The 14698-nt window shown below is 51.9% G+C and overlaps 1 protein-coding gene across 6 annotated transcripts in view; it reads left to right on the top strand.

Annotated features, from left to right (window-relative positions):
* Positions 1–12465, top strand: part of JSRP1 (junctional sarcoplasmic reticulum protein 1) — a 61864-nt gene extending 49399 nt beyond the window's left edge. For all 6 annotated transcript variants that reach the window (XM_030540280.1, XM_030540279.1, XM_030540278.1 and 3 more), the window contains 5 exons: positions 2423–2469; positions 7608–7761; positions 8392–8544; positions 10026–10120; positions 11101–12465. In XM_030540280.1, coding sequence (XP_030396140.1) covers positions 2423–2469; positions 7608–7761; positions 8392–8544; positions 10026–10120; positions 11101–11631 — 980 coding nt within the window. In that variant the 3' untranslated portion in view covers positions 11632–12465. The remainder of the gene's footprint in view (positions 1–2422; positions 2470–7607; positions 7762–8391; positions 8545–10025; positions 10121–11100) is intronic.
* The last annotated feature ends 2233 nt before the right edge of the window (positions 12466–14698 follow it).

A 14698-nucleotide genomic window follows, 5' to 3' on the forward strand; every position in this document is an offset into this window, starting at 1 on the left:
CACCATATGGATGTCTGGGAAACAAAGAGGTTTAAAACATACATCAGAAGATAACATTAGTGAGAGGGAAAGTCTTTTTTATTCAGACTGCATAAAATATTTTGGATTATATGGTTCTGTGAATGCCTCTCACTCAAACCCTGACAAACAACTGGGAGAAAAGATTCTTCATATTTGCATCTTTAATCAGAGAGTGGATCCAGTCTACATCTCTGGGTCTTCTTTGGGGTGAAGTAGAATTTTGTAATTATTAATAAATAAATTAGGCCTTCTTTACACATCAGAAAGAAAAAGGGGATAAATTCAGTTGTTCTACTCTTGACATGACCTTTTAAATTACATTTCAGGAATCTGTATTTTCTTACTATTCATTGGTCCATGACTAGTGCTAGAGGGTGGAGGTAGGGAATCTTACTGGTCCTGAAAATCCTTAGTAGCCCAAAGCTTAAAAAATTCCAGAGCTTTGATGAACCTTTACACATACCATATGCAATTCAGATCCAATCCTGCCCCTCACTGAAACTAAGGGAATTTTGCCATTGACTTCAATGAGAGCAGGATGGGACCTTTAAATACTGTAGATTTCCCCAGGATAGATAAAGCCTTATTAAATTGAGGCTTTATTTTAATGAGTGTGTATTGAACTTTGATACGTGCCAAATCATTGGAAGTAGAAAATGACAGTTAAGAGCTAACCAAGGAGAAGCCTCATCATGCAATAAATGCATCATCATATTTACTGTAGCAAGCCACCGGAGAAATCCAGTTACCAACCTGCTTCTCCTTTTATGCTTCATTTGAGACGTGATGTTAACAGTCACAGTCTCAAGATCCAGTACTAAGGACCCGACTTTCAGAGATGCTGATCATCTGCCCCCAATTGCAGTTGTGCGTGCTCACTCAGCTAACGCTCAGGCCCTGGCACGACGTGTCATTGGAAAGCTGGGATTCCAAGCTGCCTTCCGATGGCATAGAGCACTGCGCTGGGGCTGCTGCGGCACTCCAGTTAGAGGGCTGTAAACATAGCTGTGAAAGTAGGTTGGGGGAGTAAGATGATAGATCCTGACCCCTGGGTTCTCAATCTGCTCTGACTAGATATAAGTGGTATCTTCCACTGAAAAACAAATTCCCAGCTTCCCGGGGGGTTATTGTCATCCTCTGTAGCACAGGGGATTTCTGAGATCTCGGCTCTGAAGTATGGCTTGGTTCCTCAGGCTAACTGTATTTTAGATCACCGTTTCAGGAATGACGACAGCCAGCATCCAGCCTGCACCCAGTGTCCTTTTCTAGCCTTGCTGAGATGCTGGGGTGTTTTCAGGGGATTCTTGTGCATCTCAGGCTCCATCAGGTTAGAAAGGCAGGCCCTTAGCCATTGCCAGTCAGTTTGAAATACAAAGGGACAGAAGAGCTATACCCCCACTGCACTGTTGCACCCGGGGCTGCAGTTTCTAGCATTGCCTGATGTTGACCCTGTTTTTGGTCCATCCCTGGAGCAGAGAAGGAAGCCAGGATGCCTGGCCAACAGATACATGTGTTTTGCAGGTGACATCACAGTTTCTCCCTCAGCTTTTTTTTGCCTGGGAGGTCCAGGGAGTTTATCCCATCACTTTCAGTAGCCTGGTGCTTGCCAGCTCCAAGTTCCATTCCTGCACCAAGATTTTTTCATTTGAAGGCCAATTGGGCTGCTGCTGTGAAAGGGAACTTTCAGCGTGGCCGGTGAGAACTGGCTTTTAACTCCTGCTTAACCACGTCTCATTATAAGTGTGAAAACCTGCCTTGCTGAGTGATTACTGATGTGAGAAAAGCACCCAAACATCTTCCCCAGTAATTGCATCCGCTAACGTAGCACTACTTCACCCCTGGGATCCTGCATGAATTCATGGGCCGCGGGCAGCATGGTAACAGTTTTCAAGTACATAAACGGTTGTTACAAGGAGAAGGGAGAAGAGTTGTTCTTCTTAACCTCCGAGGACAGGACAAGAAGCAATGGGCTTAAATTGCAGCAAGGAAGGTTTAGGTAGGACATTAGGAAAAGCTTCCTAACTGTCAGGATGGTTAAGCACTGGAATAAATTGCCTAGGAAGTTGGGGAATCTCCATCATTGGGAATTTTTAAAAGCTTAAACAAACACCTGTCAGGAATGGTCTAGATAATACTTAGTCCTGCCATGAGTGCAGGGGATTGGACTACATAACCTCTCTAGATCCCTTCCAGTCCTACGATTCTGTGGTCTATATAGAGGCTAGGACCTTTGGGTCCAGAGGCACAGCTCCTTGAGTTCAAGGACAATTTATTGATGTAGTAGTAGTAAGGCTTTTATCTTCTCTGCAGGCCGGCCCCTAGGTGGCAAGATGATCACATGCTATGAACCCCTCACGCTGTCCATACTTTGTTTTATTTTGCTTGCACTTGTTTTTAACAGATGCTGAAGTGCCACAAAGTGAAGAGGAGGTAAACAGTAGCTCACATGTAAGTAGCATCTATCTAGTAATCCTCTTTATAACTATCTCCAGACTTGAGTTTGCGGTGCTGAAGGCCCAGGCTATGTGACACTGGATGTTTGCAACAGCCCTTACAGTCTACAAGAAAGGCAGCAGAGGCCTGGTCATTGGATCTCGGGGAGCAGGGTGGGCCTACTACCCCTTTCCCAAGATTTGCCTGGATACTTGGTACATCCAGTTAAATCAGCGGCAGGACCTTGGATTCTTATGATTATGATAGATTAAATTAGCACTGGTGAGAGGTGCTGGATTGACAGCCCTGGAGAGTGAAGGCCTCAGGTTGCCCACAGCAAAGGTGCAGGTGCAGGGCAAGCATCCATTGTATTGTCGTGACAATGTGCCATAAGTCTGGCCAGGAGGGGCTGCCCCTGTAGATTGGAGGGGAGTCCCATGGGAGAAGAGTCCTGGGCCTCAGACTGCCAGTGAGGGGTGGGGGGTGGTTGGGAGCTGTCTGTTGGGACTTCGCCCACTTCCTATCAATCATTTAACACAGGCCACCAAGCAGCCATCAGATGGTTCTTATCAAGCTGGGTTGGACCTAGACATGAAAGACTCCATAGCTCATTGCCCTGATCCCTCCATTCCCTGGGGGAAGAGCTCTTGGCATGTGCTCTCAAAACCTCATTCCTCAACTCCAGGACTTCTACGGGAATGAGGACACAGGCTCAGATCCTCCCTGGTATTTAGGCACCTAACTCCCATTGATATCAGTGAGAGCTGGGAACCTAAATACCTCTGAGGATCTAGGCAACAGTGCCTCAGAAGAACTTAGAGTAGAGGAGGAAAGCAGCAAGGAGACCTTTGCTTGTTTCCTGTAGGCATAAGACATAGCTTGGCTCAGGGAAACAGGGAGGAAGAGACCAGTCACAAGTGTGGAAAATGGCCTCCCATAAACTAATAGGGCTATGAGGTTAGGCTCAGCTTGGCGTTGTGTGAGGCACTGGGAGAGAAGATGCTGGGCAGGAAGATCACCATTACGAAGCATCCAATGAGCAGCTGAATGTGCAAAGGGGTGTGTTAAAGATTATTGAAGAGCAGGGGTGTTGGGTGCAGGTGCTTAGGGGTTCTGATGCAAAGGAGAGGTTGGGAAGCTGACGCAGATGTTCTGGGGGGTGATAGAGGAATTTCTGGGCTGCCGATAGGCTGGGCTTGTGGGGAGTTGCTTAAGGTACCACAGAGAACATGATGATGGAAGAAATAAAGCTAGGAACATGTAGTTGGAAGACAGGAGTAAGAGGAGACCAATCAGACCTCCTGTCTACTTCATCCCATAACAGAAGAGCAGGGGAGAACCCACTGAAATGAAAGGGAAGCCAATTCGCAGGAGAGAAAACCTGCTTTAGACCATCACAGTGATCAGGTTAACCACTACACTCCCCACCTGATGGCCCATCAGGGCACAACTCACCCAGCCACAGGTTTCCGCTGGTAGGTCACTGTCTCTCTGAGGGTATGTCTACATCTACAATTTTGCAGCGCTGGTTGTTACAGCTGTACTAATACAGCTGTATAGGGCCAGCGCTGCCGAGTGGCCACACTTACAGCAACCAGCGCTGCAAGTGGTGTTAGATGTGGCCACACTGCAGCGCTGTTGGGCGGCTTCAAGGGGGGTTCGGGGAACGCGAGAGCAAACCGGGGAAGGAGACCAGCTTGATTACCAGAGGCTTCCTCAGGTATGCTGGGATACCTGCTTATTCCACGGAGGTTAAGAAAAGCGCTGGTAAGTGTCTACACTTGATTACCAGCGCTGGATCACCAGCGCTGGATCCTCTACACCCGAGACAAAACGGGAGTACGGCCAGCGCTGCAAACAGGGAGTTGCAGCGCTGGTGATGCCCTGCAGATGTGTACACCTCCTAAGTTGCAGCGCTGTAACCCCCTCACCAGCGCTGCAACTTTGTGATGTAGACAAGCCCACAGAGTACGACGTAGGAGTGCAGTAACCCTCCAGCCGAGGCACACTTCAGTCCTTTCCAGGGTATTAAGGTTCAAAGAAATCAGGACAAAACACAACTCAAAACAGGGAAATGCAGCAAACCTTGAGCAGGACCCCACCCTTCTGTTTAAGGCTTGTTTTCCAATAACCAGTATTCCAGCCATTCTCCTAAGGGTCGATTCATCCCTTATTCACCCAGCAAGCTACCCCAGTCTCTGGGCTGTAAGCAGCCTTCTCTCACAGCAGGAGAAGCAGAGCTCTGCACTACTTCTGGGTCATCCCTGCATTAGGCTATGTCTCCTCCTTTTAACTCCTCGCTCCATGCCAGCAATTTGCTGCAGGGATAGTGGGGCAGGGGCAGTTGGGTCTAGTGACACTAACTAAGATAAAACCATAAAAGAAATCAATTCTCATGCTTCAAGGTGTAAACTGATCCTCAGAGGGGATCAGGACTGACTCGCTGCAGCAGCTGCTTTTTCACAGTTCGATGAATCATGTAGGTTTTCCACCTTCCCCTGAAGCACATGACATTGGCCACAGTCAGATCCAAACAACAGGACCGGCTGGCCTGTTGGCTTTATGCAGGTGAGGAAATTCCAATGTTCCCCACTGGGAACAAAAGCAAGAGTCCTTTCTGTGGGCAACATTTAGCTGGAAACGTGGCCTCCTTGGGGCTTTGAGAGGAATCACAGCCCACCCGTGTGCAGTCAGAGCAAAAGGTATCATTATTCAGCTGTTGTGGTCACTAATCTCAGATGACTGGCAGCTCTCCCCCATCTGCTGGGAACTGGGGCCTCTGACACATTTATTAATGAGTCAGTCGTACTGCACCTCTGGAGTCTGATTCATGGGGGAGCCCTGGTCTCTCTGTACCCTAGCAGGAAGGGACTAGAACCAGAACCAGGCCTCGGTGCCTAATTTATCTCCGTTTCTAAGCTCCCTCTCTCCAAAGGATAAGTTGTCCTCTGGGCAGACACGTCAAAGCGGATTAGCGGCTGCAGCTAAGCAGCTCTGCAGAGTGTTTGTGCTCAGCAAAATGCCTTTTACCAAAGGTTTGGCTCCCATTCATGTGCCAGGGATCGAATCACATAAATAAAATGAACCAACAAGAGCGTGATTGTATCCCAAGCTCAGCACAGCCCCTGCCAGTTTCCACAGGAGGCCGGGCAGAGATTGATAGGGCTCTCTGGGGCAGAGTGGGACACTGCCGTGGGGGGTATTGCATAATGCAGGAGCGTTTCAGATGCAGAAGCTAATACAGAAGCGGATTCTAGTAGATCTCTCACACTGCGGTGGATACTCAAACCCTGTCAGGTTCAGCTTCATAGTCATCAAGCAAACTATCAAGCCTGTGAGATTAGACAGGTCAGGTAATGAGTATTTCCCCTCCCCCTGAGTTTTCATCCTTTGCGCTGTCATCTCTTCTCTGGCTTCCAGGCTTTGACACTCAAAGAGCCCTTGTTGGCAGGCCCTGAATAGGGCCCCATTAGAACGGATCCGTGGGTACAAACATGGCCCAGCACAGTCATTAGCTACACTGCCCACGTGCAGCATAGAGAGTGGATCTGCTCCCAGATATAGGCTGTGTCACTTGACCTAAGTGAGAACGTCCAGCAGCTGGCAGGGCCACCCAGAGGATTCAGGGGAGCTGGGGCAAAGCAAGGGAGCTGCGGGGCTTGTACTCACCTGGCGGTGGTCTGGGTCTTCGGCGGCATTTTGGCAGCAGGGGGCCCTTCAGTCGCTCCGCATCTTCAGCAGCACTGAAGGGCTCCCCGCCACCGAAATGCCGACCGAAGACCCGGACCGCCGCTGGGCCAGGGCTTGCGGGGCCTGGGGAAAATTGCCCCGCTTTCCCCTCCCCCGGGCGGCTCTGGCAGGTGGCACTAGTATTAAAGTTTTATCCTCTCCAGGTAGACATCACTAATGGGTCTTATAATTGACTACATGTGAGTGAGTCTGGTTCTCTCCAGCAGAGGGCAGTGGTGCACCCCCCATCACATTACAAACTACAGTCCCCCTCTGTCCTTGCTCCCTTCATTAGACCCAGGTACAAACCTCTCCCGTCCTCTCTGCCAGCCAACAACTCTCCCCTGCTGGAGAACAGACTATAAACACGAGAGCTGTGCGCAGCTGGGAACTGCAGTGCGGTCTGTTACGAGTCCCACAGCTTGCCACCCTGCTGGCCTTGACCAGTCTGTCCAGTTCATCCACCTCTGGGGTGGAGCACGATAGCTGCTTAATACTCCTCGGGAAGTGGAGAAGAATATGGTGCTGGTATATGGAATCACTCCTCCATAAGCAGGAGGTGTTTGCTAAAGAAAATGGCCAAATGCAGCCAGACAAACAGCCAGGATTCCACACAGATTGAGTCCCAGCTTTGTGTCTCTTCTTAGCCAGGCACCACGTCTTGTTTAGAAGTCTGTGCAGGCAGCATAGAGAGACATCTAGTGGATGACTAATGCCTTGCAAACATCATTACAGATAATTGTAGCTTGGTGCTGAGGGGTTTATGGCCAAACTGTCTCTGGTTTGGAATGTAGCAAACACCAGGGTAAAAGCCTCCACTGTTGTGATGACCAGAACTGGTCCGGGCCTTGGTTTTACATCTCAACTGAACCACCCCCCTGCCCGGCACTTTGCTCGATAAAGTATCAGGAAGAAGAGTGCTGCTACCTGTCAAGTAATGTCCTACAGGAGCTGGGTGTTCTTAGAGGTCTCCTGTCCCACGACCTGATCCAGCCCAGCCCTATTTACCTTTCAGGAGCTGGTGTGATCATAGTACCCTCGCCATTTTTAGCTTAGCATAGCTGTATATGTTCAGCTTATTTCTAGCCACCTGGCTGAAGTGTCCTAATGTAATTGTCTCAATAATGTCCATCAGTGGTGAGTTCCAGAAATCAATATGTTGTAGAAACAGATTTCTTGTTTCCCAGATTCATGTCTTCTGTCTTTTAATCGTGTGACGGCCAAGGTACCAGGCACTGAACGAGGGACCTCCAGAGAATACAAGCACAAGCTGTTGAGACACATGCCCCAGTGCCCTCCAACTGCGCTGCTTGTTTTTTCCCCATAATCGTTGCAGACAGATCCCCTGAGCTGCTTTGCTTCTCTCCCCTGGCTGCTCTGTTTGTGCTGGCCGCATGACCCATTCACTTTCCTTCACCTTTCAGGGGATAGAGAAGGAGGAGAAGAACACACTGCACGTCATCGAGAAGGATCTAGATGAGTTTGTGGAAAGCATAACTGACACACCAGTGGTCACTGAGAAAACAGTGACGAGGGTAGAAAGGGTGGAGGAGATAGCCAGCTCTGCTTCGCCACAAGGTACACTCGTCCCCATTTCTCCCATCAACCCAGGAGCCCTGACCCCTAAAGCATGTGGTAGAGCCGAGTTCTCTTCTCCATCATCCTAGTCCAATTCCATGGGGAGCTGCAGGTATCCGTCACCTCTGAAAACCAGGCCGCTTATTTAGCTGTCCTGCTTCTGAAAATTTTGACCTAAGTGACTTGCCCCTATTGAGGCACCGGAGAGACTGGAATAGAACCCAGGAGTCCGGACTTTAGTTATCCAGCCAACCCCCTGCTGGGCAGTTTATAGTAAGCCCATTTTGAACCTTGGGGGCAGAGTCACACGAAATTGCAATTGAGTCAGAGCCCAAAACAAAGTAGCTTGATTCCCTCCCCGCAGGGGGACCCAGTGAACCCCAGGGAGAGCTGGGAGTGAGAATCCCCACTTATTTCCTTCCCTCCTTATGCTCCCAACCCTGCGATGAGGCCATTCTCCACTGGCTGGGATACAACTCAACAGACAGGAGTCCCTTGGGATTGTACCATTGTGTCTCCTTTGTGGCCAGACTAGGTGATGTTAAGGGATCTCTGTTCCCACTCTTAGCCCATTCTGCCAGGACAGGCCTGCTCCCCTATGGTAACACCACTTTCTTTGTGTCTCATAAGTCCCCAAGACCCTTAAAGTGAAAAGGAAGGCCGAGCCCCGCACCATCAGCCCCATGAAGGAAGAGGTCCCCTGGGAGGGCCTTACCCTCAACAAGTGCATTCTCATCGCCTCCTTTGTCGCTCTGCTATGCATGGGCTTCCAGGTCTTCCAAGGTGAGAGACGTCAGAGCAGTGAGGCTGGGAGCTGGGCAACATCAAGGGGAGCAGCCTGTCCTGGGAGGGTGCTGGGCCTGGAGACTGACCCCCCTTTTCACACCCAGAGGGCTCAGGAGTGAAACATTCCTGGGACAGAGTGGGGGAAGCTAGCGCTGCTGCTGACCATGTAGCGCATTAGTATTAGCGGTGCCACCTAGGCCGCGTTGTGCTAATTTCACAGCAAGAGCCATCTCTGCCTCCAAGAGCTTACAATCAAAACAGACAAGACAGGTGGGAGGGGAAACAGAGGCACAGAGAGCGAAGGGACTTGCCCAAGCTGGAATAGCAGGTCCGTGGCAGAGCTGGGTCTCTGGACTCCTAGTCCAGTGCTCAGGGATTTTGAGCAGATTTGAAAGCAAGAAGCAAACTCCTGCTGCCAGATAAACGCGTTGGGTAGTGTCCGTACTGGGTCCTCCTGCTAGTCCAGGACAGATCCTGAGCTGCAGGACCAGGTTGTGGCTGTTTCCTGTCCTTTGCTGCGGCTTAGTCTCCTTCAGCGGCATTCTCTAAGCCTGGAAGCTAAGGATTTAACCATGAACTGGAATTGTGTAAATCAATCTGTTTGAGACCCCAAATCCTTCACCAAATCTCTGTGTAGGCAGGAACCAACCAGCTACAGATGCTCCTCTAGCACTTACAGGTTCCTCCCTAGCCAGGGCAGCAGAGATAACACTTAGATCTATAGGGCAGCATTTTCAGACTAGGCATCACCAGCCATACTGAGGCCTGGCAGTAAAAGGGGGCTCAGGCTGGGCATCCAAAACCAGATGCACCCACAAGTAGTGGGCACTCTGAAAATGGCTCCTGTCCTCACTCTGGGCCTTAGTTTCCCCGTCTGTAAGACAAAGGATAATGAGTTACCTGCCTATCGCCCAGGACTTGTCTACATGAGGACACTGAGGAAAATTAATCCAAATTAAGCAAAGGTGTAAATTTAAAGTGGATTAGTTAAACCACAATAAATCCTTGTGTGATTATCTTATTCAGACTTAATTCACTTTGGAAATGAATTAAGCAAACTCTGATAAAGGCCATTTTTTCTGAATAAGAGCATCCACACAACTATTTAATGTGGTTTAATTAATCCACTTTAAAAATTAATGTGGATTAATTTCTTGGAGTATCCCGTATTGACAAGCCTCCACAAGGGGGAGTGAAGGCAAGCCTCAGTACTGCAGTTCACAAACCCTGGACATTATAGATCTAGAAACAAAATGGGTCCACAGCACCTGCTCAGATCTGAACCAGCACATCCTCCTTGTTCAGGCAGTTCTGGGTCAGGCTTTTAGCTTGAGCCTATTTCTATTGCATTCCCCACTGAAGTGTAACCAGCTCTGGGGTGGAAAGCAGCAGCTGTGAACCAGCACACAAGAACACTGCACGTTTCCCTCTGTGCATCTCCAAAGGGCTGACCTTGCCCACTGTCCCCCCCTTCCCAGATGTCATCGATGTAGAAGACGAGATTCCCGAGGCAGAGCCCAGCCTGTGGGCCCAGCCTGCGTGCAGCCTTCCAGAGGATGGTGCCGGCGAGAGGGTAAGGCGAGGAGCCGCAGTGCAGGAGGGGCCTTGGAGACATCATCTCCGAAAAGCAGCCAGTGGGCTCCAGGGGAAAGGTTTTAACTCTGCCCTCCACTAGTAATCGCATTCACCTGCTGGGCTAGCATCATGGCAGCGAAACCCATTTGTGGCACCATGTTAGGGAGGGAACTGGGGAGTTAGGGGCACCATCCTCTCCTGCCCCAACCCCACAGCAAACCAGAGAAAATCAGCCAACACGTCATTGAAGCACAGAGCATTCTGAGCGCTGGAGGTCTCAAGAAGGGCTTTCCCCTTGGACAGGGCCCATCCTGCAGCCCTTACTCACCCGAGCAGTCAGTCCCATTGAAGTCAGGGGGTGGCTCCCATGAGACGGGCTGCGGGACAGACCACAACCACCTGGAGCCTTGGGACCCATTTACAGAGCAAGAGCCAGGCCAGGCTAAGCTCATTGGGCCCAATCCTGCAAGACACAGGCCCTGCACCACTGGACTAGACAGGAACTGAGGGCACTTGAGGTCACCCAGGGACACTCGCCATGTCCCAGAATCAGGCCTAGCTTCAGGAAACGCTGAGGTGGTAGAAGGGAGCCCGAGAGCCCATGGCTGTGGTAGTTGAGGCCTTGCCGACAGCCCCACGCCAAGTCGCTGCTAGTGCAGATGGGACCTTCCCAGCCCCTCTCTCTAACACCTAGGAGGGGAGCTCTGAGCTTGTCTGGCTGCTGCTCCGAGTGCCCGGGGGCCACAGACAAGCCTGGCAGGTCACGTGCCACGCCACAGCAGGGCCAAGGCTCCCTGTAAACAGGAGGGAACGAGGCAGGGTCCTGCATGGAACTGCCTTTGTCTGGGTTAAAGATGGCGTTAGCGCCAGCTGCCATGGCAATGGCTGGACAGACAGACGAGGGTCCTGGTGCCCTGGGCTGGCCCAGGATCCGGTGGTAAGAGCGGGCCCGTTGCCTTGCGCTGCTGTCCCCTACAGGGAGAGTTGCGGTTTTTCAAGAGCTGGTTGAGCTGGTGGGAGCCGGAAGCAGCAGAAGATCCTGAAGCCAAGGTGGAAGGGACGCAGCAGGACTCCCCAGCCAGGGCAGAGCCGAGAAGGGGCCAGCAGAAGCGGAGCGCGCTGGAGAAGCCCAGAGAGAGTGAGGTGGCTCAGCCGGAGAGAGGCAGCAAGAAGGGGATGCAGCCCAAGGACAGGCCCCCCGAGGGCCAGGCCAGCAAAATGCACAGGGCCCCCCCAGCAGGCTCTGAGGAGGAGGAGGAGGAGGAAGGGCAGCAGCATAGCAGGAAGGAGGGCAAGCGGAGGGAGGGGAAGGAGCAGGGGGAGCGGACCAGGCGGGACAAGGGGAAGGGCCGCCACCCCAAGCCCGACTCACCAGCCCAAGGGCCAGGCCACAAGGAGCACCGGCATGATGAAAGCGGGAAGCAGAACTCTAAGCAGCAGCGAGGCGAGCACAAGGGCCGGAAGCCCTGGGAGCAGCACAAGTTTAGGGAAGGCAAGAGGCATGACTGAGAACCTGCCCCCTCGCGCCTGAATGGTCTTGAGCAATGAGGTTGAACAACACTAAGTCTGGGGGCACCCAAATTCCCTGCCCCCCAAGGCTTCAGCCTGAAGGCAGCACATAATCACCCCAGCACCAGCCTTTCCTTTCATCCCCGAGAGCCGCGCTCACGTGTGAGATTTGCTGGCCATTGTTTTTTCCTCCCTAGACATTGCTTGTTTGCCGAGTTCCCCAGGAATTAAACACACCTGCCATTGATAACCCCACCTGCGGTGACAGAGCAGCAGCATGGTTTTGTGGTTAGAGCCACTGACTGGGCAGTGGGAGCTCTGAGTTCTGCTCCCAGCTCTACCATTGACTTGCTGGGTTGGGCTGGGCAAGTCATGTCACTTCTTTATGCCTTATGTTTCCCCAGCTGTAAAATGGGGATGATGATACTTCGCTAAGGCCCAGGGGTTGCTGTGAGTGCAGGTGAGATGCTTTGAGATCCCTGCATCAGTGCTGGGTATCGCTGCTGGAGTGGGAGCACAGACGGTCTTGTCATGGGCCTTAGGTGCAAATTTGGACTCCCCTGAGTTCGATGCTTAAAGGAGAGCTGAAAAGGGGGGGTCCTTTTGTGCTTCATGAGAGGTCCCCCAACCCCACCAGAAATATTTTTCTGCTTGTTTTGTGACTTTACAAATAATCAGACTGTCCTGGTATTGCTGGAGGACTCTCTGGAGGTTTTGCATGTACAAAGAGCTCTCTCAGGGTCCACAGATGTCAGTTTTTAACCTGGAGAGCTTTTCTCCCAACTGTTTGTCAGACATCTGAATTAAATTGGTGTTAACCAAACCAAACCAAAAGACAAAGGTTCTAACAGCCTGAATGGAAATCCCAGTCCCTGCCACTGATTCAGGTTTCAGACCTCCATGGTGATCATGATGCTACAATCCTACTCATTTTCCAGTCATCTATAGAGACTTCTAAGGAAAGCTGGAGGTCTAATGGCAAGGCCAAGCAGGTAGATGCTGGGGTGGGGGGAATCTTCTAGTTTTCCTTCTAAGGAGCAAAAAAGGCACAACCCCCTATTTTCCTGTGCGTCCCCCCTTTCAGTGGCAGTTTGAATGTATAGAAACACAAGCAAAGTGCGCTATTTTTCAGTGCTTTAGTAAGAACGGAAGAAGCATTGCAGCCCCAAATAGCTGAGGTAAATAGTTTATTGTGACCTCTACTGAGTTAGCAAAAATGTCCTTTTTAATAATGTATAAAACTGAATGGTTTCAAAAACAAATCTGGGTCAAGATTTTTAGACGTTTGGGTGAATCTTCGCACTGGATGGAAACAGCCCCACTCCCCAGGAGACAAAACTGCAGCAGTTCAGTCATAACTGAATGATTAAAAATGAAAGATGCCAAGCTCAACCTGACACGATGAGCCCAGGCCTGCTCCCCTGGGAGTCACGGGCCGTGGGACTTCGCCAGCGTCTTCCCTCGGGTTGGAGTTACCGTTCTGTGGCATGAGGTGGCAACGGCAGCCCAAGATTCATGCTAGATTACTACAGCAGAGGTGCTGCACTTCAGGCCTAGAGGCCCTGGCAGGGCTTTGTGAATAGCCAGGGCCTGCGGCAAGGGAGGGGGACTGAGATGCATCAGCAGAGCTGAAAGAGGGGCCCAGCACTGGAATAGCAAGGGGTGCGCCCCTCCTACAGCAAACAGAAACAGCAGAGCATTAGGTGCATGGCAGAGGCCTGTAACCACAGCTTCCCCGTCAGCTTCCATGGAGCTGCACAAGCTCTGGGTCACTTGGGGATTCTGCACGGGGCAGACTGTGAGCTGGTTGGGCTGGGGAGGGGAAGGGGTGTGCACAGCAGCATTGAGATTAGCCAGCTGTAATAAGTGGGGGAGGGTCCCCAAAGCCCTGGTGAGCAGCAGATCTTCCCTTCTCTCGCTTTGCTCTCGAGGAGCCACCTGCCCAAAGCATTGCGCCAAAGCACTGATTCTCAGCCGATTTCCCCTTGTGGGCGGCACATGCAGCTCTCTGGGGGTTCTATGGGCTGCAGCCACACAAGATATACGCTACCTGTATGGCCCTGAGGATGTCCCATGAGCTGCAGCCCGGTGCTGATTGGGCTGCAAGCGGCCGGCGGGCTGAGAATCACTACTCTAAAGAGCCACAGCGCACTCCCTCCACGTGAGGCTGAGTAAGCTGCCCCTACAGAACCCTGCCAGAGGAGGGCAGTCATGACCCCTGGGGCAGACTGCACCCTCCTGCCCCTTCTTCCTTTCTTCAACCGCACACACGTTGGGGTGGATTTGGGGTTGAACTGAGAGGCTAGGCAAGCTTTGGCCACAGCACTGCCATGCCCCTCATGGCTGGCCTGCAGCACCCCTGCCACAGCAGCCTGATCCCCAGCCCTGCCATGCCCTCAGCCCTGCAGCCCCCCCTGCTCTGCCAGCCCCCCCAATGCACCACACACCTGCTCCGCAGCACCTCATACTCCACCAGCCTGATCTCCCTGCCTTCCACGGGCCTCTGGCCTGCACTACACGGCCCCTGCTGTGCCAGCCCAGGACCCCCCCCCCCACTCCCAGCGCTGGCTCTCGGCACAGGATTTGAAGTGGCCTGTGTGCAAAGCCCAGCACCTGACCTAGCCCATGGCATCCATCAGTGGCACTAGCATGTTTGCATCAATCTCCTGTATGCAGACAGACTGCCCCCTCCCCCCATTACAGATTTTCCCCCAGGACGCCTCTCACCCTCCTCACGAAATGGTGAGGAATGAAACCAGACGATATTGAGAAATAACTGCACAAACAAGAATCAGGCAGGAAGGGGCTGGGGTTCTGTTGCCCATCATGGCCTCTCCACATCCCACCTCTAACAAAGATGGAGGGGGTGGGGGTCGGGGTCAGATTTGGCCTATTGCTGCCCTCTAAGCTCCAGGAACACATCACTTGCACCGCCCCAGCACTCTGCTGCCATTGTGGGGGTAGACGCACATGGGGTTGCCGTCAGCTTCCTGGAGCATGATGGGCCCATAAACCTACCAGGGCCAGAGGGAAACAATGAGCCAGTATTGCAGGGGAAAGGCCCAGG

Source organism: Gopherus evgoodei, chromosome 22 (assembly GCF_007399415.2).
Source record: "Gopherus evgoodei ecotype Sinaloan lineage chromosome 22, rGopEvg1_v1.p, whole genome shotgun sequence".
In the NCBI taxonomy this organism is placed as follows: domain Eukaryota; kingdom Metazoa; phylum Chordata; order Testudines; family Testudinidae; genus Gopherus; species Gopherus evgoodei.